The 22,985-nt window shown below is 49.3% G+C and overlaps 1 protein-coding gene across 5 annotated transcripts in view; it reads right to left on the bottom strand.

Moving 5' to 3' along the window:
• Fgfr1 (fibroblast growth factor receptor 1) overlaps positions 1–22,985 on the bottom strand; it is a 59,343-nt gene that overhangs the window by 16,592 nt on the left and 19,766 nt on the right. For 3 of the 5 annotated variants that reach the window (XM_059244552.1, XM_059244550.1, XM_059244551.1), the window contains exon 3: positions 1,377–1,643. The exons of the other annotated variants lie outside the window; for them this stretch is intronic. In XM_059244552.1, the coding sequence (XP_059100535.1) occupies positions 1,377–1,643 (267 nt within the window). The remainder of the gene's footprint in view (positions 1–1,376; positions 1,644–22,985) is intronic. 5 annotated transcript variants of the gene reach the window in all.

Below are 22,985 nucleotides of genomic sequence, written 5' to 3'. Positions count from 1 at the left end.
GCTGAGGAATCGGTATTCTTTGGACGCACACCACTGAGAAACCCAGGCAGGTCTGGACACTCTGGGCCTTGGAGCTACTTCTAAAACCGTAAGATGGATAGCTTGCCATCAGGATCCTCTAGTATAGATCTGCTGAGGGCTGGGAGCTGCATGCTTCTTTCTCTCCCCCCCCCCCCCCGAAAGATTTCTTTTTAATGTATGTGTATGTATGTGAGCCTGCATGAATATGTACCAAGTGCATGCAGGAGCCCAAGGGGGGCCAGAAGGTGTTGGGCCCCCAGGAACTGAAGTTACAGTTGTGAGCACACACTGTGGGTGCTGGGAACCAAAGCAAGAGTATCAAGCGATCTTCACAGCCGAGTCATCTCTCTAGCCCCAGAGCTGCCTTTTTTATAGTTGTTTTAAGACAGGGTCTCACAGTGTAGAGATGTAGACCAAGTTGGCTTCAAACTCACAGAGATCCTCTGGAGTGCTCTGATTAAAGGTGTGCACCACTATGCCCGCCTACAACTGCCCTCGCTCCCCCCAACTGGGACGCACTCCATTTAAAAACAGGCTGGGTTTGGTGGAGCACATGTTTAATCCCAGCACTTGGGAGGTAGAAGCAGGCGTATCTCTGTCAATTTGTGGCCAGCCTGGTCTACATAATGAGTTCCAGGACAGCAAGGGCTGTGTAGAGAGACCCTGCCTCCAAAAAAAAAAAAAAAGAAAAAAAAAAAAGGCTTGTTATCCATTCACCAGAGGTCTCTCTATTCCCCCTTGCCACACTTGGGGGCTAAGGAAACATGTTCCTCAACTGGGGACAAGTTCTAAATGATGCCTGGGAGAAGGTACCAAGCCACATCTTGGCATCAGGAAAGTCCCAGCTTGTCTTTCTCGGATCCCAGTCTTGTGAAAAATCACATTTATCTAAAGGAAGCATATTCCCAACAATAAGAGCTCCAGGCTTGCCTGGCTGCACTCATAATGTTCCACGAGCTAGACAACAGGTGTTTTGTTTTTTTTTTCCACAAAGCCAGGATATGGCAGTGTACCTGAGTCCTTCCCACCACAGCAGGAACCTCACCGTATGCTCTCAGGCTCCAATCACTAACCCCAGGCCTGGACAAGATGAAGCTGGCTGAGCCCCAGCGAGCATGACCGGGCATGATGTGGTGGAGAAATCACAGGGTCTTAGCAGCCCCAGGCCACTGGCCTGGCATCTGCCCTACCTGGTCAACCTCTGGAGAGCTAAGCCACGCAGCGGGCAGGGAGCAATGTTAGTGGGCGCCAGTTCCGAAGCAGAGTAGGGGGGCACGGAAGGAAGTTGGCCTCCCTTTAACCCGAGCGAATGAAGTGGGAAGGAGCGGACGGGGGAGAGGGGCTTTGCTACCAACCTGAGACATTGACGGAGAAGAAGGTGGTGTCGCTGCCAGAGGGGCTGCTGGTCACGCAAGCATAGAGGCCGGAGTCGGCCGGGATGGAGTCCCGCACCTCCACCTCCTCCCCTGTGATGCGGGTGCGGTTGCTCTCCACCAGCTGCACCCCGTCCCGCAGCCAGTTGATGCTCTGCACATCATCCCGCAGCCGACAGCGAAGCTGGAGCAGGTCACCAGGGTGGACCAGGAGAGACTCCACCTCCACAGGGACTCCCCAGGGCTGAGCTGCAGCCACCCAGAGGGGCCGGGAAGAAGAGCCAAGTTGGTGCGGGGGTGGCGGGGAAGGAGGAGGAGAGAGAAAGGGAGTTAGGTGAGCCACAGGGTACTGCACTGTCCGGGCCTCAGTGGAGGCCACAGAGCTGGGGACTGGACTACGGACCGGTTGGAAACGAGGGGCAAACCTGAGACCCCACCTCCCTCTCCTCCTCCACCCCACTTCTTCGTGAGTCAAGGAAGAAAGAGGCCAAGTTAGGAAGCAGCTGCAGCAGCATTAAGCAGTGTTTGTTTCCACTTCCCTCTATCCTAAGGGGCGAGGTTTTCCTGTATCTCAAATGCCCCCTGCCCCATACGCCGCTCAGTTCTTTGCCAAGAACAGCCACTTCCCACCGGAACACCCCATTCCTTGTGAGCCCCGTCAGCTTCGCCTCTTTCCCTAGCGAATAAACCCCGCCCATCAACAAACCCAGCAGCCCCGTCCACCCAAGATGAGAGCAGGCGTGTTTGGTCGACCGACCGGGACTCCGGGTACACATGACTCAGCGAGGGTGGGGGCCTGGCCCTCCAGGAACACAGATGCACGTGTGGGAGGGACAGCCAAGGAGAGGTCAGCTCAGGGGAGCCTCCCGAGAACAGGTGTCGGGCCCGAGGCCTGCAGCTGCTACAACAGCACATTTGCTCTGGCAGCAGACCCGGTACACATAAACCCTTTCTCGGCCGCTGGCTGCCTGGGCGCACGGGCTCCTGCACCCCACCTTCCTCCTGGAGAGACACAGCGTCACCCTGTGCGGATGGGCGTCAGAATGGCTCCCAAATGCTCAAATATTTGAATGTTTGATCTCTGGTTGGCAGAACTGTTCTGGGAAGGATTAGGAGGCATGAGCTTGTTGGAAGGGGTGTGTCACGGGGGTGGGGTGGGTGGGTGGGCCTCTGAGGTTTCAAAAGCCCAAGCCGGTCCAAGTCTCTCTCAGTCGGTCAGTCTGTCAGTCTGTCTCTCCCTCCCTTCCTCCCTCCCTCCAACTTGTGGATAAGATGTAAGCTCTCAGCTACTGCTCCAGCGCCATGCCTGCCTGCCTGCCTGCCTGCCTGCCGCCCACGCTCCCCACCTAGATGGTCATGGATTCACTTGAAACTGTAAGCAAGCCCCAAATTAAATGCTTTCTTTTTATAAGTTGCCTTGGTTTTGGTGTCTCTTCACAGTAAGAGAAAAGTAGCTAAGATAGATACATACACACACACACACACACACACACACACACACACCCCTAAGCATCCCAGGCGCACACACACACACCCCTAGGTATCCCAGGCACATACACACACATCTCTCACACACACATACCCCTAGGCATCCCAGGCACACACACATCTCTCACACACACACACCCCTAGGCATCCCAGGCACACACACACACACACACACACACACACACACCTAGGTATCCCAGGCAGAAGTGCTAGAACTACCCCGAAGCCCCAATGTTATGGAGAATACTGTGGTATGGAGTAGGTGAGCTGACCCCGAAGCCCCGATGTTATGGAGAACACTGTGGGGTATGATGTGAGTAAGCTGACCCCAAAGCCCCGATGCTATGGAGAACACTGTGGGGTATGATGTGGGTGAGCTGACCCCGAAGCCCCGATGCTATGGAGAACACTGTGGGGTATGATGCGGGTGAGCTGATCCCGAAGCCCCGATGCTATGGGGAACACTGTGGGGTATGATGTAGGTGAGCTGACCCCGAAGCCCCGATGCTATGGGGAACACTGTGGGGTATGATGTGGGTGAGCTGACCCCGAAGCCCCGATGCTATGGGGAACACTGTGGGGTATGATGTGAGTAAGCTGACCCCAAAGCCCCGATGCTATGGGGAACACTGTGGGGTATGATGTGGGTGAGCTGACCCCGAAGCCCCGATGCTATGGGGAACACTGTGGGGTATGATGTGGGTGAGCTGACCCCGAAGCCCCGATGCTATGGAGAACACTGTGGGGTATGATGTGGGTGAGCTGACCCCGAAGCCCCGATGCTATGGGGAACACTGTGGGGTATGATGTGGGTGAGCTGACCCCGAAGCCCCGATGCTATGGGGAACACTGTGGGGTATGGTGTAGGTGAGCTGACTCACCCGTGTCAGCAGGAAGACCTGTATTCTTGGCACTACAAGTAGCCAGCCACACTGGCTGAATAAATCCCTTTGCTAAGGAGGACGCAAGGAAGTTTCTGTTCCTTTCGTATGTTCCAATGTATGGCTGGCCTCTTCCTCCACAAGAATGTACCAGGTGCCCCTCATGGCTGCCACCGGCCGAGGCTCAAGTGGAACTGGTCACAGGTGCCTGAGACTCTGGAAGAGCATGTTCCCTCAGCTCTGGCTCTGACCCCATCCTTTGCTCCTCTCTAGGTGCTCACCAGTGTTCAGACTGGCAGGTACCTCCTCCTGGAAGCCAGTTTTCACCACCGTCTGGTGAGAGGATCCCAGAGTTGCGCAATTAACTACTTGTGGATCCAATGACATGGACAGTCTCCCTATTGTCATTCTTCCTGAGTTCTTTTCCTTCTACCTTTTAAAACTCCATCCATTTCTTTAGTTATCTGAGACAGGGACTTGCTACATATCCTAAACTAACTACAGACTTGTGATGATCATTCTGCTTCTTTTTTTAACTTATTTTTATTTCATTTGCATTGGTGTTTTGCTGCATGTTTGTCTGTGTGAGGCTGTCAGATCTTGGAGTTACAGACAGTTGTGAGCTGCCATGTGGGTGCTGGGACTTGAACCCAGGTCCTCTGGAAGAGCAGTCAGTGCTCTTAACCAATGAGCCATCTCTCCAGCCCCGATCATCCTGTTTCTGCCTCTGCCATGTAGGGATTTTGGGTATGTACTACCATATCCAGGCCCCGCCCCCCTGCCTTTTTTTTTTTTTTTTTTTTAAAGACATGGTCTTTCTTTGTAGCCTTGACTGGCCTGAAAGTCACAGATCTACCCTGAGTGCTGGGGCTAAAGGTGTGTATCACCACACCCGGCTTACACTCAGACTTTTATTTTCTGAGACCGTCTTACTATCCAGCCCAGGGTATCTTGAACTCACTGTGTAGCACAGTCGTGTCTGTTTGTGGGCATGTGCATGTGAGTGTGGGCCCCTATGGCGGCCAGAGGCTTCAGATTAACCTCAAGCTGGGAGTCATAGCCAGCTGTGAGTCACGTGACACGGGTGGTGGGAACCCAATGGGGATCCTCTGACCTTAGTCACCGAGCCATCCATCCCTCCAGCTTCTCACTTCTCATTTGAATGACTCTCTTTCTGATTTGTACTGGACACCTTAGGTACATGGCGGGCGGGCGGGCGGGCAAGCACTGTTTTCCTTCCAAGGAGCTCACACATTGTTGTTTATCAGCCTGAGGACTCTCCCCTAAACACTGGGCCATCAACAAAGGAAACAAACTACTTTAAAAGGGTCTGGGTACCAGCAGGCGAACACATGTTTATTTTTTGTGAATCTGGTCAAGGGGTGCACCACGGCGGAACACGTGGCTGATTGAAAATAGCTGTGGTGGACTATTCCTTCCGTTTCTAATGGTCTAGGGCTTTGCCAAGAGAAGAAAAACAGCTTGGCCTTGACCCTGAAGGAAAACAGCAAGCGCTCCTCTTATTGATCCCATCTCTTTTCCCTCAAGTGATCTCACTGATTAAATATTTTGCTGCTCAGGAGCGGCACCGGCTATTGGTCGACAGTGAACTCAGATGCTCAGACTCAGGCATCAAACAGCCTACTCACACAGGTCCCACAGACAAAGAGTGGTTCCCAAAGAAACTTGGCAAAAGGGGGATTAAAAAAAAAAAAAAAAAAAAAAGACAGGCATCACTTCCAAGGGAAGGAGCCAGGGATCTGCCCTTTTGCACGGCCCTAACTTCCAGGCAGTGCTGATGAACGTGGAGAAGAAACTCATCTCTGGGCTCTACAAAATCTCCAGGAACCAGCTTTCTGGTTTCCAGGTTGCCTCTTCCCCCGCCTAGAGCCATCCTGGGATAACCTCCGTCGCGTTCACACTCTCCCCATCGCCACACTCTGGCTTACATCGTCTCATACAGCTGTCCGCATCAAAATCGTACCCTGGATAGAAAGTAAGACCCAAACCCTCTTGGCCTCCGAGGCTCCTACCAATCCTGTCTTCCTGCTCTACCCAACCACATCCCTGCCTTGCACCGAGACCTGGCTGTGCCTCGGTACAGCTGCATCTCCCCTGCACGGAAATCGGACTTCTGCTGACAGTGGACATAACCTCTTGCGTTCTTCTGACTCAGATTAGTCAAAGTCTGCCACCAGAAACATCCCAGCAGCGTTCAGTCCACGACAGTGGTTAAGTTTTCATACATATTCAATACAGACAACAATAACAACAACAAATGTTGCCCAAAGTTTCTCCATCCATAGTTGATTGAATCAGCAAACATGGGAAACCCACAGACATGGAAGACAGAGTTAGAAAACCATTCCAAAAATCTAATTTTAGACTATTTTTATCTCCCTGCCACAAGAAAATCCATAAGCTATAGAAGTGACTCCTGGTTGGCCTTTCTAGAGCCCCAGCTGTCCTGGAATTCATTCACTAAGGAGACCAAGCTGGGCCTCGAACTCACGGAGATCACGTGTCATGTGGGCAAGGTTCTTCGATGCCATAGTTTTTGTCTCAGTCTGTCCGTCCGTCCTTCCTTCCTTCCATTTGTTTTGTTTTTAGGGGCAGAGCTTCCTTGTGTAGCCCTGGCTGTCCTGGAGCTCGCTCTGTAGACCAGGCTGGCCTCTGCCTCCAGAGTGCTGGTTAAAGGCGTGTGCTACCACATCTCAGTCTATGTCTTTCTTTTTAATGGCCGAATAGTGTTTTGGTGTATGGTCTATCACATCTCGGTGACAGCTGGAAGACACTGGGAAGGACTGTCTCTCAGCGATGACAAGTGCCCAAACCATCTCCTCAAAACTAGAAAGCAAATGTTTTCCTATCACTTAACAGCAGGAACACAGAAATGGGTCTTTTAGACGACTCATAAATCAGCCAAGAGCCTGTAAAACATTAGTGGCCTTTCTAGTTGACAGCAGGGCCCTTAGATATGTTAGCTCTCCATTCATAAAACAGAGATAAGCCATTTATCATGGGAGGGGACAGAAAGGTGACCGATTGGACTCTTACCTGTGTTACTGTCCCATAGAGGGGCCCTGACCTTGACCCGGTTCCTAGGTAAGGTGGCAAATTGCTCACGAACAAGCCACGGTGGTTAAAAGTGGTGTGGCCCGCACTCATGTCTTCCTTTGACAAGAGGTACCTGGCATTCTTTTGAAAACGTCCTCTCAGCTGGACGTTTTCAGTCAAGACCAACGGGCTAGAGCTACATGGAGCAGGTGTACCAGTCAACGAGAGACCAGCTACCTGCTACTTTTATTAAACTGGCTGTGAAGAATGAAGAACAGGAGGCCATGCGATGACTCGGCCACTGGAAGTCAACAATCCAATTCTTGGAGAATGTGACCATGAGTACAGGACCAAGCAGCCAGATGGTTCAGGGTAGGGCACTTGCTGCCAAACCTGATGTCCCATGTTTGACCCTTAGAACCCACAGGGTGGGAGAAGAGAACCAACTCCTGGAAGTTGTCCTCCGATCTTTTTTTTTTTTTTAAGATTTATTTATTTATTATGTCTACAGTGTTCTGTCTGCATGTATGCCTGCAGGCCAGAAGAGGGTACCGGATCTCATTACAGATCATCATGAGCCACCACAAGGTTGCTGAGAATTGAACTCAGGACCTCTGGAAGAGCAGCCGGTGCTCTTAACCTCTGAGCCAACTCTCCAGCCCGTGTCCTCTGATCTTAACATATATACAATAAACAAACAAACATAAATGTCTTTATTTGTTTGTTTTGTTTTTCGAGACAGGGTTTCCCTATGTAGCTTTGCGCCTTTCCTGGAACTCGCTTTGGAGACCAGGCTGGCCTCGAACTCACAGAGATCCGCCTGCCTCTGCCTCCCGAGTGCTGGGATTAAAGGCGTGCGCCACCACCGCCCGGCATAAATGTCTTTAAAAAAAAATTTTTTTTTTTTTGAGACAGGGTCTCACTATGTAGTCCTGTCTGGCCTGAAACTCACTATGTAGCTGTGTGCTTCATAAAAGGTCTGCCTGTCTCTGCTTCTAAGTACCGAGATTAAAGGTATGTCCTTCCAGGCTGCCTGAAAACATTTTAAAGGGGGCTGGAGAGATGGCTCAGAGGTTAAGAGCACTGGCTGCTCTTCCAGAGGACCCAGATTTGGTTCCCAGCAACCACATGGCAGCTCACAATCACCTCTAAGTGCCAGTTCCAGAAGATCCAATGCCCTTTTCTGGCCTCTTCAGACACCAGGTATACATATGGTGCACAGGAATGCACACGGGCAAAATACACGAACCCATGAAAAATAAAAATAAATAATTCTTTTTAAAAAACCCACTTTTTTCCTTTCCTTCCTTCCTTTCTTTCTTTCTTTCTTCTTCTTCTTTTTTTTTTTTTTTTTTTTTTTTTTGAACTCACAGAGATCCACCTGCCTTGGCCTCCCAGTGCTGGGATTAAAGGTGTGCGCCACCATCGCCCAGCCAAAAAAAAAAAAAAAAACACAACTTTTAAGAATCAAATACGAAGTCATTCCTCAGTGTGTACAATGGGTGGGGATGCTGTGAGGAAATGTCAGACCTTTGCTTCATGTCTCTCACCCTGAAAGATGAGACAGACAGGGCACCGTGTCTGGAGGCCTATGACGTCTGGATTGTCAGAGATCTGATGTGAGGCTGATAATGTCTGACGACGAGTCAACAAATAATGTTCACAGATTTGTCCGCGGGTTAAAAAGTAAGCTGCAGAGACAGACAGACAGACAGACAGACTGTGCGTGCTGGAGTGGGCAGCTTAGACAGAGCTTGCTGTGAGCATCCTCAAGACAGCTCAAGTCGCAGCCCTGAATCCTAAAGCCCGTGCCTACAACCGTCTGAAACGTCAGGCGTCCCAGCAACAGGGAGGCTGAAGAGGAAGACCCAGAAGTGATTGACAGGTTGGGCTACTGACAGGAACACAGAGAGAAGGGGGGGGGGGGAGGAAAGAGGGGAGGCCGGGAGCGAAAGAGGGGGAGAGGTTTTCATACTTGGCTGCCGACCCCTGCTCGAGGCAGGCTTGATGCAGATGAAAGGCCACGGAAAGGGGCTGGACCAGCGATCCCCGAGAGGGAGGGAAAGGATGTGCCGACTCTATCCTGCTTCTCTAGGAGTGGAGGGGAGGACCACAGGGAGGACCACACTTCAGTAATCTTCAAGAAACCGGCCGCAAAGGGCATGGGAAGGAGATCTTTCTCACAGTGCTTTTACGTTGATTAATGGGAACGAAACCCCACCGCCCCCCTTCCTGTTTGTACCTCAACTATTCTGGCCATGTCACTTCCCAACAAGCCAAGAGGGGTGGCATTTTTGCTTATGGCACAGCCGGCCAGAAATGTCCCAGTCACTTAGCAGGTAATTCTGGCCTGAGTATGTCGATCAGATCTCTGGACTCTAAATCCGTTTTTCTGACATGAGCCCTATCTATGTAAGTGGGAAATGAAGCCTTGAGGCCCAAATCCATATAAATCTTATTACACTCCAGCTTGTACAGCGGTCAATAGAAGACAGCCATTAAAGAGATCCCCTAGGGACACACCTGTCTGTGGAGACCGTAAACGCAGTCCACTCGCGCCACATGACTAAACAGAGCCGGAAGAGCATTCCATGTTAAAATGTCACTTCCTGAGCCGGCAGGATGGCTCACTTGGTAAGAAAGCTTGCTCAAAGTCTGACTGGAGTTCTTCCTCCAGGACTTGAGTGGTGGAGAGAACGGACTCCTACAAGCTGTCTTCCGCCCACCACACTTGTGCACCATGGTGTATATGTGCAAGCACACACACATACTCACACACACACACACACACGCTCACAACATCAAAAATAAATAAATGCAATTTTTAAAATTTATAAAAATATACCACGTCCTTCCCCAGCCCTGGTTCCATTAAAAACCAACTTGGGCCGGGCGGTGGTGGCGCACGCCTTTAATCCCAGCACTAGGGAGGCGGAGGCAGGTGGATCTCTGTGAGTTCGAGGCCAGCCTGATCTACAGAGTGAGTTCCAGGAAAGGTGCAAAGCTACACAGAGAAACCCTGTCTCGAAAAACAAAAACAAACAAACAAACAAAAACCCAAAACAAACAAACAAAAAAACCAACTTGGGTTGAAGGCAATGTCATGCCCAAACCCTACATCTTTACGTGACTGCAACGAAGACAGACAACATATTTGCAAAACCCTTTGCCATGCACCCTGCGTGACGTTTCCCATCATTGCCTAGGGATACTTAAACAGCTGTGCACACGGGATACCCACACACAACAGAGCCACGCTTTTCTCCAAACCACCATCTCCTCTGCAAGCAGGCTTACGGAGTTCATGGTGTGTCGTTGTGTGACTTTCTGGTGTGGGGCTATCAGCTCCTGATAACAACCCCGAGACTTGATATTAATTATGAAAGCCTGGCCTTAGCTTAGGCCTTTTCCCAACTAGCTCTTCTTCTAACTTAAATTAACCTGTCTCGATTAATCTACCTTCTGCCACATGGCTTGGTTACCTCTGCTCTTTACTGAATGTCTGACTTCTTCAGAGTCTCTGGCGAAATCCGCATGCCTGGATTCCTTCTCTAGGTTCCTGTCTCTCCCCCAAGTCCCGCCTATACCTCCTGCCTAGCCATTGGCCATTCGGCTCTTTATTACACCAATCACAGCAACACATTTTCACACAGCGTACAACTATCCCACAACCATTGTGTTCTCTCTGTTGTATGGCTGTGGAGCTTATTATATCCCATGTACAGTTGTCATTGTGTGTTACTTCATCAATCCCCCACAGCAACCCCGTGAAATAGGTACTATTAGTTAGTATCCTCATGGCTGAGATGGGAAATGGAGGTGTAGGTGGTACAGGGTTCATTTAGGACAATCCACCTGGGTAGTAAATGGTAGAGCTGGGATTCAAACCCAAGTGCCCTGGCTCTTCAGAACACACGCCTACCATGCTCCAGCTCACCTTTTGTTGACTTTGCTGTGTCTTTTGATTTGCTTTGGGTTTTTGTTGCTGTTGGCACAGAATGGTCCAGGCTGGTCTTACATTGATCATGAAGCTCATAGGGACCTGCCTCTGCCTCTGGAGTTACCACATACAACTCAGTCTCACCATGTCTTTACAATCCTTGACTTTTAGAGATTGAAAAGCCCTTACGGGGCAAAACACTGATGCCATCTAATGGTCCCTGGTGTCCCCCTACCTTCTTGCAAGAGATTCTAAAATTGGCTACTCTGGGCTTATTTGCCTTTTCTCCCACTATCTCCTCAAATCCACACCTCACCTCATAACAATACCATAAAAATGCTTTATCAGCCGGGCAGTGGTAGCACAGGAGGATCTGAGTTCAAGGCCAGCCTGGTCTACAGAGCAAGTTCCAGGACACCCAGGGCTACACAGAGAAGCCATGTCTCGAAAAAAAACAAAACAAAACAATGATGCTTTTACCTTGTTGAGTATGGAGGCGAACAACTTGAATCCCAGTACTCAGGAGGCAGAGTCAAGCAGATCTCTGTGCCTTTAAAGGCAGCCAGGGCTACATACTGAGAGCCCATCTCAAAACAAACAAAGCAAAAATAAAAACAAAACAAAACAAAAACAATGCTCTTAACTTGAAGGACTCCTTCAATCGAGCAGGTTTGGGGATAGGGTGTATCCTCGTGGCAGGTGTACCTCCGAATAACAATGCCCTTTTTGGCACTGCACGTGACATTTCACAAAACATGTTTCCTCGGGATCATGTTATCTGTGTTGCTGCTCCCCCACGTAAAAGAAACGGAGGCCAGTGAGCTTTCTTGCAAAGTCACAAAGCAACAAGGCTCCAGGTGTCTGGTCGACTGTGTCCCGGGACCCTCCCCCACGCTTCTCATCCCAAGTGTGTTCTAGATAGCGAGAGAGGACCCACTGGCGGCAGGCACTGCTGCAGCGTCCTGGCCATAGGGAGACTCTCAGCCCTCGTGCTGTCCTCCTTGGCTTTTAGCAGTCAGCTCAGCAGATACCTGTCTTCTCACCTTCACTGACAGTTTACAGCTGGTAACCTCTGACCCCCACCCCCACCCCCACCGCAGAAGAACTTTAGGTCTTCAGGGATGCCCGGCACAAGAGCTCAGATGACATGCTATCTCCTGTGTTCTTTTTTTTTTTTTTTAAATATTTTATTATTTATTTTATGTGTACGTTTGTGTGAGGGTGTCAGATTCCCCTGGAACTGGAGTCACAGACAGTTGTGAGCTGCCATGTGGGTCCTGGGAATTGAACCTTGGTCCTCTGCAAGAGCAGCCAGTGCTCTTAACCACCGAACTGTTTCTCCAGCCCCTCTCCCGTGCTCTTACATTCTGAGATCCCCACATTATTTCCTCCTCAAGAATCCAGAATTGCTGGGCATAGTGGCATACACTTTAGCCCCAACACTTGGGAGGCAGAGGCAGGCGGATCTGTGAGTTTGAGGCCAGCCTGGTTTACAGAGTGAGTTCCAGGACAGCCAGGGCTACACAGAGAAACCCTGCCTTGAAAAAAACAAACAAAATCCAGAGGTTTTTGTTGTTTTTTGTTTTGTTTTCCGTTATCTCCTCTCCCCTGCCTCCGTGGTCCAATCTCCCACTTCCCCATTATATCTTTTTTTTTTTAAACAATTTATTTAATTTTATTTTATGTGCATTGGAATGAAGGTATCAGGCCCCTGGAACTGGAGTTACAGACAGTTGTGAGCCGCCATGTGGATGCTGGGAATTGAACCCGGGTCCTCTGGAAGAACAACAATCAGTGCTCTTAACCACTGAGCCATCTCTCCAGCCCCCCCCCCATTATATCTTATATCTAGCTTTTTGCCCATCCTAGAGACTTTGCATCTTTAAATGTCTTTCTCTAACAACAGCAACAGATCACTTCAAACTATTCCTGGGGTTTATAGTTAAAGAAAGCCCATCCCTCGCTCCTCCCTTGAACACTCGAGGCGAACGTTGGCATTACAGGCATTTCCCACCATCCCCACTTGTGGTGCTCAGGACGGACCACAGGGCTTCCCACAATCTAGGTAAGCATTCAACTGAGCTACATCACCAGCCCTGGTTTTTGTTATTATTATTATTTTTTTGTCTTTGAGAAAGACTTTCACTATATATCCCTAGCTAGGCTGAAACTCCCACACACAGACATCCACCTGCCTCTGCCTCCCAAGTGCTGGGGTCAAAGGTATGCTTCGCCACACCTGGTAACCAGATCCTTTCTTGTTTGATCATTTTAGAGATAGCCTCCCCGCACCCCCCACCCCTCACCCCCCCTCCACTCTGTACCAACTCCCCATGAGGCATGGGGTGGTCCAAAGTAAGATCCTCCTGCCTCAGCCTGGCCTTCATTCCGTTTTTAAATGTACCCCCACCACAGCCTTGAAAGTGTTTGTGGCTTCATTTGTACAATCAGCCCTGATGCCTGACTACCAGAATGGTCCACGCAAGTGTCTCATCCCCTCTCAAAGGTCAGGACTGGTAATGACATCTTAGGCACCAAAGGACTCTGCCCTCCACAAAATCCAGAGACCGGTCCTTCGAGTGATGTCTCAGGGTCATCCCTGTTCATCGCTTGTGGTTGGGATTTCGGGGTTAAGAAAATGAAGGGAGGAAGGCACCTGGGTACCATGAGGGAGATGGTGGTCCAGGAGTGTTTACAGTCTTGGCACAAGCTCCCAGAGATAAATGAGGGAGCAATTGTGCATGTGGGAGGAATTCGGGGTGGCTTTGAAAGCAACTTAAAAGGAACTAAGAACAGCACTGCGGGACTCCAGGGGCCCTCGGCAGAGGTTTTTTATTACGTTATCTTGACTTTGAAATAGAACCGAAAACTTACTTTACTCTAGTAAGACCAAGACAGAGCATGGAATCGCAGCGACATCCCAGGTGAGAACTATCTTCTGCGAGGGCCCGGGCATAGAGAAGGAGCCCGTAAGAGATCTGTGACTCCTAAAATCCCCTCCATGAAGGGACGCGGCTGCAAAAAAACGGGGGACCATAGGTGTGCGGTAGGGGAAACAGGGGCGCCAATCAATTACTAGGGCCCATCTCCCTGTCAGCAGCATCCAGGCCCTGACCTGGAGGTTGGGACAGGGGTGGGGTTTTTTGGTTTTTTTTTTTTTTTTGGGGGGGGGGTTTGTTTTGTTTTAATAGAAAAGGGAAAGGAGCAAGAAGGAACATTTTGCATGCAAATGGGCGGCTGCCAGAACAGCCCATTAAAATGTAAAACTCCACTTTCAGCTGACAAAATGGTGCAAGCCACAGTGCCTGCCACAGGGGCAGCAATAAAGCCAACAACAAAGGGGCCGAGGGACAAGGCGGCCTGAATGGCCTCTGTCAGCAGGTCCCCTCTCTCGTTGCCATGGGGACTCCACCGGGGCTTACTAAAGGTATTTCCTGAGGAGAAAGGCAGCACACACATGCCCAGGCAGCCGAGCTAATCCTGACAGGAAGCCATCGCCATTCAGGAGCCCAGGGGCTTGGGGCTGAAGTTTTGTTTTGTTTTTATTAAAAAAAAAAAAAAAAAAAGATTTCGGCCTGTGGTGTGTCCCACCTCATCACTGGTAATTTAGTGCAGAGCTGCCCATGAGGGCCCAAGCCGCAGCTAGGGCCTTTGCCTCCACCCCATGACCCCCCAAAATCAGCTCCCCAGGAGCTGGGCTGGAGGAGGTAACGGGCAGAACCTTACTTGGGAGTCCCAGGGCAAGAGTTTTGGTTCAACCTTAAAACAGACAAAGGCAAGCCTCAGAACTGTGTTTGGTCAGGGCTCCAACTTTACCTGGGAGTATCATGCCTGTATTTTCCCCACTGGGAATAGGGTACCCAGGCCCTGGTGTCTCCCACCCCCACTGCAGCCCGGTCCAGCTGCAGGGGTTGTAATTAAGTGATTAACAAAGGAATCAAGTCTTCCCTCTTCCCGCAGCAAAAGTTCTGGCTCTGCTGATAGAACCCTGGACCAAGCAGGGGAGGAAAAAAAAAATCTCTTCCTGTACCCTTTCCCCCAGCTGGTTCCTTGATACACTTTGCTCCTCTCTCTCCCAGCTCACTGGCCAGAAAGAAGCTAAGAGGGGAGGTGGGGATACCCCGCAGCTCCAGGAAGGGCGGGCTGTGCTCAGGGATCCCAGAAGTTTGAGTCACCCTGTCTCCGTTGGCACCAGAAGAATGCAGCCATGGCAGATTCGGGGAAGAAAGCCAACACCACAGCTGGCAGTGGGGACAAGCTCCTGTGTGACAACTTCCTCCTAGGGGCAGTGCAGGGGCCACTAACATTTCCTGAGCAGCTTTAAATGGGAAAAGCCATCCCCAGCGGAGAGCGGAAAACCGAAGTGGTCCCAGATCGCAAACTGGGTCCCGGGCGCTTGGAAAGCCTATGCTTTGGAGGCTATACTCCGCCTACGCGTAACACACACAAACCTACAACATGGCCCGGATCTTGACAAAATCAGAAATAAGAGTTTGTGTGAGCATCGACACTGCCCGCCCGCCGCCCCCACCCCCCAACACACAGGTGGATCCAGCCAGGTTCTCTTCCTTCACCGCCAGTCACTTCCTAAATCCACTTCAAAAGTACAATTGGTCACCCACTCAGAGACCGCCAAAGAACATCTCTGCCAAGTTGTTGGCCCGGGGTGGGGGTGGGGGTGGGGGTGTTACGTGTTACAGGGTGGTGGTCCTGTTGCTAAGGAGGTAGCTTGGACCCTCCCACTACTGGCAGGGAGCCCAGGCCTCCCAGCCATGTGTCTGCAGCTGCGACCTGTCATGCACTTCCTGGTCTGGGTTCTGTAATGGAAAGATCATTAAGCGTGGGGGAGGGAAGGGAGTAAGCGGACTCCGCAGGGAAGAGGTAACTCAGCAAGTCCCACTCTTCCCTAGGCCCTGACCTTAAAGTCTGCTCAGGTTCCTTAAAGAAAGGAATGCACTGCCCTGCCCCCAAGTGCCCCGAGCCTCCTCGGGCCGCCCCTCTCATCCCCCCTACCCCCCCACCCTCCCGGCAGGCTCGGAAGCTCCAGTTTGGAGAAGGAAAAGGCCGGCAGCTGGGCAGGAAAAGGTTCAGTCCCCCGAAACTTGCTGATCCATTCAGTAGGACAGTCAGCTGTTTCGGAATGTGCCTTCTGCACCCCCCCACTCCCCACCCCCCCCCCCAAAAAAAACCCCACAGATGGTGCTGGAGTGAACAATTTGCTATACGCGGTCACTGATGCCTGCTGTCTGTCTGCACTGTGCCAAGGAGTCTGGGGGTGTTTAGGTCTGAGAGCCCCCGGCTTTAGACCACCCACTCCAGGGTGGGGAAATGGCCTTCTCACCAAGCGTCATCATGCCACCCCCCCCCCAGGAGAAATGCCCACAGCTGGGGCACTTACTTGGCATTCTTGAGGCTCCAGCTCAATCCCTACTTTCACATTCACTCATACATTATCAAAAAAAAAAAAAGGGGGGGAATGGTCTTTGGTGGCACACACCTTAAATCCCAGCATGCGTGGGTAGGTGCATCCAGAGGCAGAGGCAGGCAGATAACTGGGTCTGCACAGCAATTTCCAGGCCAGTCAGACTGCACAACACCCTGCCTTTAAAATAATAATAATAATAATAATAATAATAATAATAATAATGACGATGCTTATTTTTACATTATGAAAATAAACACAATACAACCTCTTAAAATGACATAATATGTAGAAAGCTGGTTAATCGGTGTCAATTAGGGAAGGTGAAAAGTTCCAGAAACTGCTGAACAGGGCTATGAATGTGGGTGTGGTGGCCCATGTCCTGCAAGCCTAGCTCTTACAACACCGAAGCAGGGACACTAACAGAAGTTCAAGGGCCAACCTGGGCTACACAGCAAGTTCCAGAACAGTAGGTCAGCCTGGAGAGACTCTGCCTCAAAAGAAACATGCAGTGATCAATGCGGTAAGCTTAAGCTTACATATATTTGGATCTAGCTAGAACAACAACGGAAAAGACCCCGAGACCTTAAAGATCTGGAAGCCACAGATGCCCAGAATGGAGACTGGAGCTTCATTGATAGCCCCTCTGTCCACAAAACATTCTGCTTGCAGTCTCTACTTCTCACACACACAGCATCAAAGATGAGCAATCTCCTGCTTCAATACTCAAAAGAGCACGGTGTGTGTGTGGGGGGGGGTCTGACTTAGGAGGGGGGTCTCTCCATAGAGCAGAGTCTCTGTACCTTTCTACACGGTAATCCAGAGCCATGGGACTCTTGGGGTACAGACTCCGTCCCTCAGCAAAACAATCCTAATGTCCTCTGGAAAGAGAGGGCCATCTAAGATTCACTTAGTCCCAGGCCCACTGGCTCAGACAGCAGAGGCAGACTGGGCTAGAAGACCCTACTGCTGTACACTGTGACTCTGGGTAAGTTATCTCCTGTTAGGACTCAGTCTCCCGCCAGTGACCTCCAGCGCTAAGCCCCTTCTAGCCCACCTTTCACCTGAGTTCCAAGATTAGAGATTCACCATGCCTGGCCAGCTTTCCCTTTTTAAGATTAGAAATGTTGAAGGCAGGTGTGGTGGCACTTGCCTTCAAGCCCAGCATTTGGGGGCCAGAGGCAGAGGCAGGTTCATCTCTGTGAGTCTGAGGCTAGCCTGGTCTCTATGGTAAGTTCCAAGATAGCTTGGGCTACATAATGAGACCCTGTCTTCACACACACACACACACACACACACACACACACACACACACACAAAATCAAAAAAACCTTTCAACTGTAATATGGTAGGAAAGTAAAAACAAAGTTGACCATATTCTAGGCTACTCACATGCCACACAGTCTTTCTTGCCATGTCGGGCATTAGCTAGGCTCCCAAGCAGCCCAGGATCACCAGGGCAAACAAATGATTTTTCATAAAACAGGCTTGGGAGAAGAGATGCTGAAAACTGAGCTCGGAACCTTCACGCATGTTAAAGCAACCCAGGCACTAATCTACATCCTCTACCTTAAATGGCTTCAAACTCAATGCCCCTGCCTCAACCACCCAAATAGCTAGGATTACAGGCCATTACAGAGAGTTACGTCCCCACCATGGCTAAATTTAGGCTTTGCGTTAGATGACGTGGCCATCTTCAGGCTAGGGTAAGCGTGCTGAACACACTTAACGTGGGCCAAAGCTATGATACTGAGTAGGTTGGATGTGCTAAAGCATCTTTTTTCAGCGATTTATTATCATTATGTATGTGCACAGTGCCCCCCTGTGCCGTGGAAGCCAAAGGACAACTCTGTGGGCGGCTTCTACCTTTACGTAAGTTCTGGGGACTGAATTCAGACAGCGGCAAGAGATTCCCCAGGCTTGAGCCATCTCCTCAGCTCGGACTACGCTACACTTTAGAGTGTAACCCGTTACATATCAAACGTTTTTTTAGGCTTGACTACCTGAGTTCAGTCCCTGGGACTCACACGGTAGAAGGAGGAAAACCGACTCCAGCCAGTTATCTGCGGACCTAGGTGTGTGGTGAGCTTCACTATGTAAGGCTGTAAGAACACTGTTTACAAGATGACAAAATCTCTTCGTGATACGTTTCTCAGAACATCGTTAACGCAGCAAATTAATATAAATATCTCTATATATTCACCCATAATACACACTAACAGATGTGACCTACAGATAAGCAATTTGCCCCTTTACTCTGAGCAAAAGGCCATCTTACGCAGCATGAGATGCCCTTAAATAACCTGGCTTAATGTCTTTATTTGATGTGGGCTTTAAATACTACTCCCTAAATGAGTTCTTTATTGCATCTACAAGTCTATTATTAAAAGTTAATGCTGCCGGGTACGGTGCTGCATCCTTTTAATCCCAGCACTCCAGAGACAGAGGCAGGAGAATCTCTGTGAGTTCGAGGCCAGCCTGGTCTACCGAGCGAGTTCCAGGACAGCTAGGACTACATCGAGAGACCTTGTCTCAAAAACCCAGAACTAAACAGAACAACAACAAAGTTAACGGTGGCCAAAGCTAAGCCTGACCCATGGTGAGGACAGAAGGGACCCACTCAAGCACTCATGAGGGGAGATCCTAAGGCTATTCACTTTTCCTTTTTGGTTACAGAGTCGGTCCAAGTGCCAAATCGGGAAAGACAGTTACTAAATTTCAACACACTGTATTCTCTTCCCAGTGCGCTACTGTGTGGAGTGGGGCCTGCATACCAAGGCACGTGATCACGTAGATGTCTGAGGTTCTCTACTTCCATCATATCAGTCTTGGGGATTAAATTCAGGTAATCAGGCTTCACTACAAGTGTATTTACCCACTGAGCCACGTTCCTGGTCCTTGCTTTGCTGTGGTGGTTGTTTTTATTTAATTTTATGTGTATATGTGTGTGCCTGAGTGTGTATGTAACACACGTGTGCAGTGCCCTAGAAGGTGAGAAGAGGCATCAGGTCCCCTGGCACTGGAGCTACCGTGGGTGGTGAGCCACCATGCGGCTGTGGGAATCGAACCTGGGTCCTCTGTGATAGGTAGCCCTCTGCCTCCCTCTCTCCAAACACAGTTTTCACACTGGTTAAAGGCTGGACAGAGACGGCTCAGCAGTTAGGAGCACTTGCTACTCTTGCAGAGGACCTGGGTTCTGTTTCCAGGAAATCACATGGTCACTAACAACTGTTTGTAACTCCAGTTCCAGGGATCCACTGACTTCTGGTCTCCAAGGGCACCAGGCATGCATGTGGTACACTTACTACACTCAGGCAAAAACATTCATGCACATTAAAAAAAAAAAAAAAAAAAAAAAAATCTTTTAAAAAGCCTGATCTATAAAGAAACCTCTACTCTGCTGGCTGACACTTTGGGGACCCGACTGTAACCTCCCCAAGTTTGAAGTCTCTACATTAGTATGCGAAAGGAAAGTTTTGTTCTACAGATGCTGTAGGTCTGGGAACGACTTTCTTTAGGGCACCTCACAGACCTGTGATTGATGGAAAACCTTGCAGAAAGGAATGAACTGTCCTACTGAACTAATGGGGGTCATCCTAGTATTGGGGAGGCTGAGGCAGTGGGATTACTAGTTTAAGGGCGGTCTGAATAACCTCAGAATGTCCCAGGAAAATCAACACAAGGCAGGTATCTCAAAGAAAGGTGAAGTCAGCCTCCTGAGGATTCGTGTTTCTACGCCTCGACTCCAGTTTGATGTGAGGATACGGCACAATACAATACTGAAATAAAGCAAAACTGTAGTAAGGCCTCCCTTGGAATCCTACGTCTCCCCTTCACCAAATGTCTAACTACCTCAATATACCCCTCTAATTATGGGACTGAGTGAGATCATCCTAAAGACGCAAAAACCTAAGTGTGCAAAGTGTGAAGATGCCACAAAGTAGCATTTAATCTTATCTTAAAAGAGTTTTTACTGGAGTTACCACTTCTGAGGTGTATTTTGATAAGAGTCACGCAATCAAAATTTTTTTAAAAAGGAAGGCTGATGAGATGCTCAAGCCCAAGTGTTTGCCACATAAGCTCTGATCCCCAACACTCATGTGTAAAAAGCTGGGCACAGCAGTGAGCCAGCCTCCCACCCCATCCTCACTGGGAAGGTGGACAGGAGGACCTCTGGGACTTGCTGGCTAGCCAGTTTAGCCAGTGGTAAGCTTTAGGTTCAAGGGACAGACCCTGTCTCAAAATAAGGGAGACACCCAGAGAAGACCCTTGGCCTCTCTGCCCCTGTGCATGCACACAGGAGCACATGTGCACCCAGCACCCTCCCTCAGCCCCACCCACTCCCCACAATTCTTTTGTTTTGGTTTCTCAAGACAGGGTTTCTCTGTGTAGCCCTGCCTGTCCTGGAACTGCCTCTGTAGACCAGGCTGGTCTCGAACTCACTGAGATCCGCCTGCCTCTGCTGCCCCGGTGCTGGGATTAAAAGTATGCGCCACCATGCCTTGTCAAAAAAAAAAACCTTCTTAAAACATTTTTTAAGGTAACCACCCTTGGCTGCATAGGCAAATTTTATTTATAAAAATGTGTTTAGCTGGGTGTGGTGAGTCAACTATAATTTCAGCATCCAGTAAGCTAAAGCTAGAGAATTGTAGCAAGTTTAGGCTACATAGTGAGTTCTAAGCTAGCCTGGACTATAGTGTAAGACCTTCTGTCAAAAAAAATAAAACCACCTTTGCAGTTCAGGAGTGATGGACAGAATACATCCAGGACTATAATGAAACCCCATCTAAAAATAAAAAGAAAAGGGAAATTGCCACCTTCCTAACTACCAAACACAACCTAAATGATTTCCTGACAGTAGAGAAAGTGGGTAAAACTGTAACTCACACAAGGCAATACTATGTAGTTACTACCAAAGAACATTCTGTATAGGAATACAGATTTAAGTTACAAGCTAATAATACACTATATATGTTCTATTTCTCAAAAATAAACACAAGGAGAAAATCTAAAAAAAAAAATTTAAGTCAACCATGATTATTGATTGTTGAACAGTGAGATCTAAGAAATTATTTTTCTGCCTGCACAGTTCTGTAGTTTCTGGATAAACTACATAATAACATTTTAGAGGTTTTCTTGTTTGTTTGTTTATTTATTTTTGTTTTTCCGAGGCAGGGTTTTTCTGTGTAGCAGCCCTGGTTGTCCTGGAACTTGCTCTGTAGACCAGGCTGGCCTCGAACTCACAGAGATCTACCTGTCTCTGCCTCCCAAATGCTGGGATTAAAGGCATGTGCCACCACTGCCCAGCTGTTTTTACTTTTTTTTAAATTTTAATTTGTTTGTTTGTTTTGCTTTTTGAAACAAGTTCTCCCTATGTAGTCCTGGCTGTCCTAGAGCTTGCTATGTAGGTAGACCAGGCTGGCCTCAAACTCATAGAAATACACCTGCCTCTGCCTTTCCAAGTGCTAGAATTAAAGCACACACCCCATCAAAAACAATGTTCTTAGCCAGGTATGGTAGCATATACCTTTAATCCCAGCATTTGGGAGGCAGAGGCAGGTGGATCTCTGTGAGTTGGAGGCCAGCCTGGTCTACAGAGTGAGTTCCAGGACAGCCAGGGCTGCTACACAGAAAAACCCTGCCTCGAAAAACCAAATCAAACCCAACCGAACAATGCTCTTAAAGATTGATGGTGGCATGAATCTGTAATCACAGTACTCAGAAGGTGAAAGCAGGATCAGTCTTTGCTACATACTGAGGTTCAAGATCAGTCAGGGTTACATGAGACCCCCCCTCTTCAAAAACAATTAGTGAAGACATTCTTTTCAACTGCGCAGATCTTTGTTCTAATGGAATAAATAGGATCGTTTACCTAGTATACATGAAGCCCTGGGCACTAGGGTGCTGTGGGGATGACATGTCAAAAAAGAAAAAATAAATAAATAAACTGTACAGCAGAATAAAGTAAGCATTCAACTACAAAATGAAAAAAGAAGGCCTAGGAGTCATCCATAACATGGAGACACGGGGCTAGCGAGAGGCTCAGGGGTTAAGAGCACCTGTTGCTCTTGCAGAGGACCCTGGTTCAATTCCCAGCACCGACATGGTGGCTTACAGCCATCTGTAACTTCAGCTCTAGGGGATGACTCCTTTTCTGGCCTCCACAGGCACTGCATGCACATAGTAAACACCCACACACATAAAATAAAAACGCAGTGATGTAGAAACAAAAGAAACCTCGAGAAAGAGGTGACCTTTTAAAGAAAATCTAGTGTAAACCCAAACTAAATCTCAAGTGAAGAATCAAGTACATACCATGAAGGAGTTATAAAAAGTGGGGGGACATGGGGGCATTTCACGTTAAGGGAGCTGGATAAGCAATGGTCATGTATAAGGTGCATGCTACATTCACGGGGGAAGGTGGGGGGGTGGGGGGTGGGGTGGACACATTTGGACAGATGGACGGGAATCAGTGAAGGAATGGACCGGTAATACCCAGTCTAGCAGTCACTGTAGAGAACATTGAGGAAACAGTTAGATCTGGGCCCCAATTTTCTTTGCTAATTAACCATCTGAAATTTCAGCGCTGATGTTTTCTACCCCGGCTCACAGGCAGCGAGCCTACGTTTGGCTGAACTGCCAGGCCCTCTCACCCACTCTGCCTCCACGGTCAGGGGCTGGGAAACAGCTGCTTTCGGGCTAACCCACAAGGCCGCTGCCCCTACATCACCTCTCTTTACACAGGCCATCCCAGGGGGCTCAGCAGCAGCACAGCAACTCAGGGGATAAGGACCCTCTCTGCA

The sequence above is a fragment of the Peromyscus eremicus genome, chromosome 17 (assembly GCF_949786415.1).
Source record: "Peromyscus eremicus chromosome 17, PerEre_H2_v1, whole genome shotgun sequence".
Classification (NCBI taxonomy): Eukaryota; Metazoa; Chordata; class Mammalia; order Rodentia; family Cricetidae; genus Peromyscus; species Peromyscus eremicus.
The sequence above is the reverse complement of the archived record's forward strand: the minus strand, read 5'-3'. Positions and strand labels throughout refer to the sequence as shown.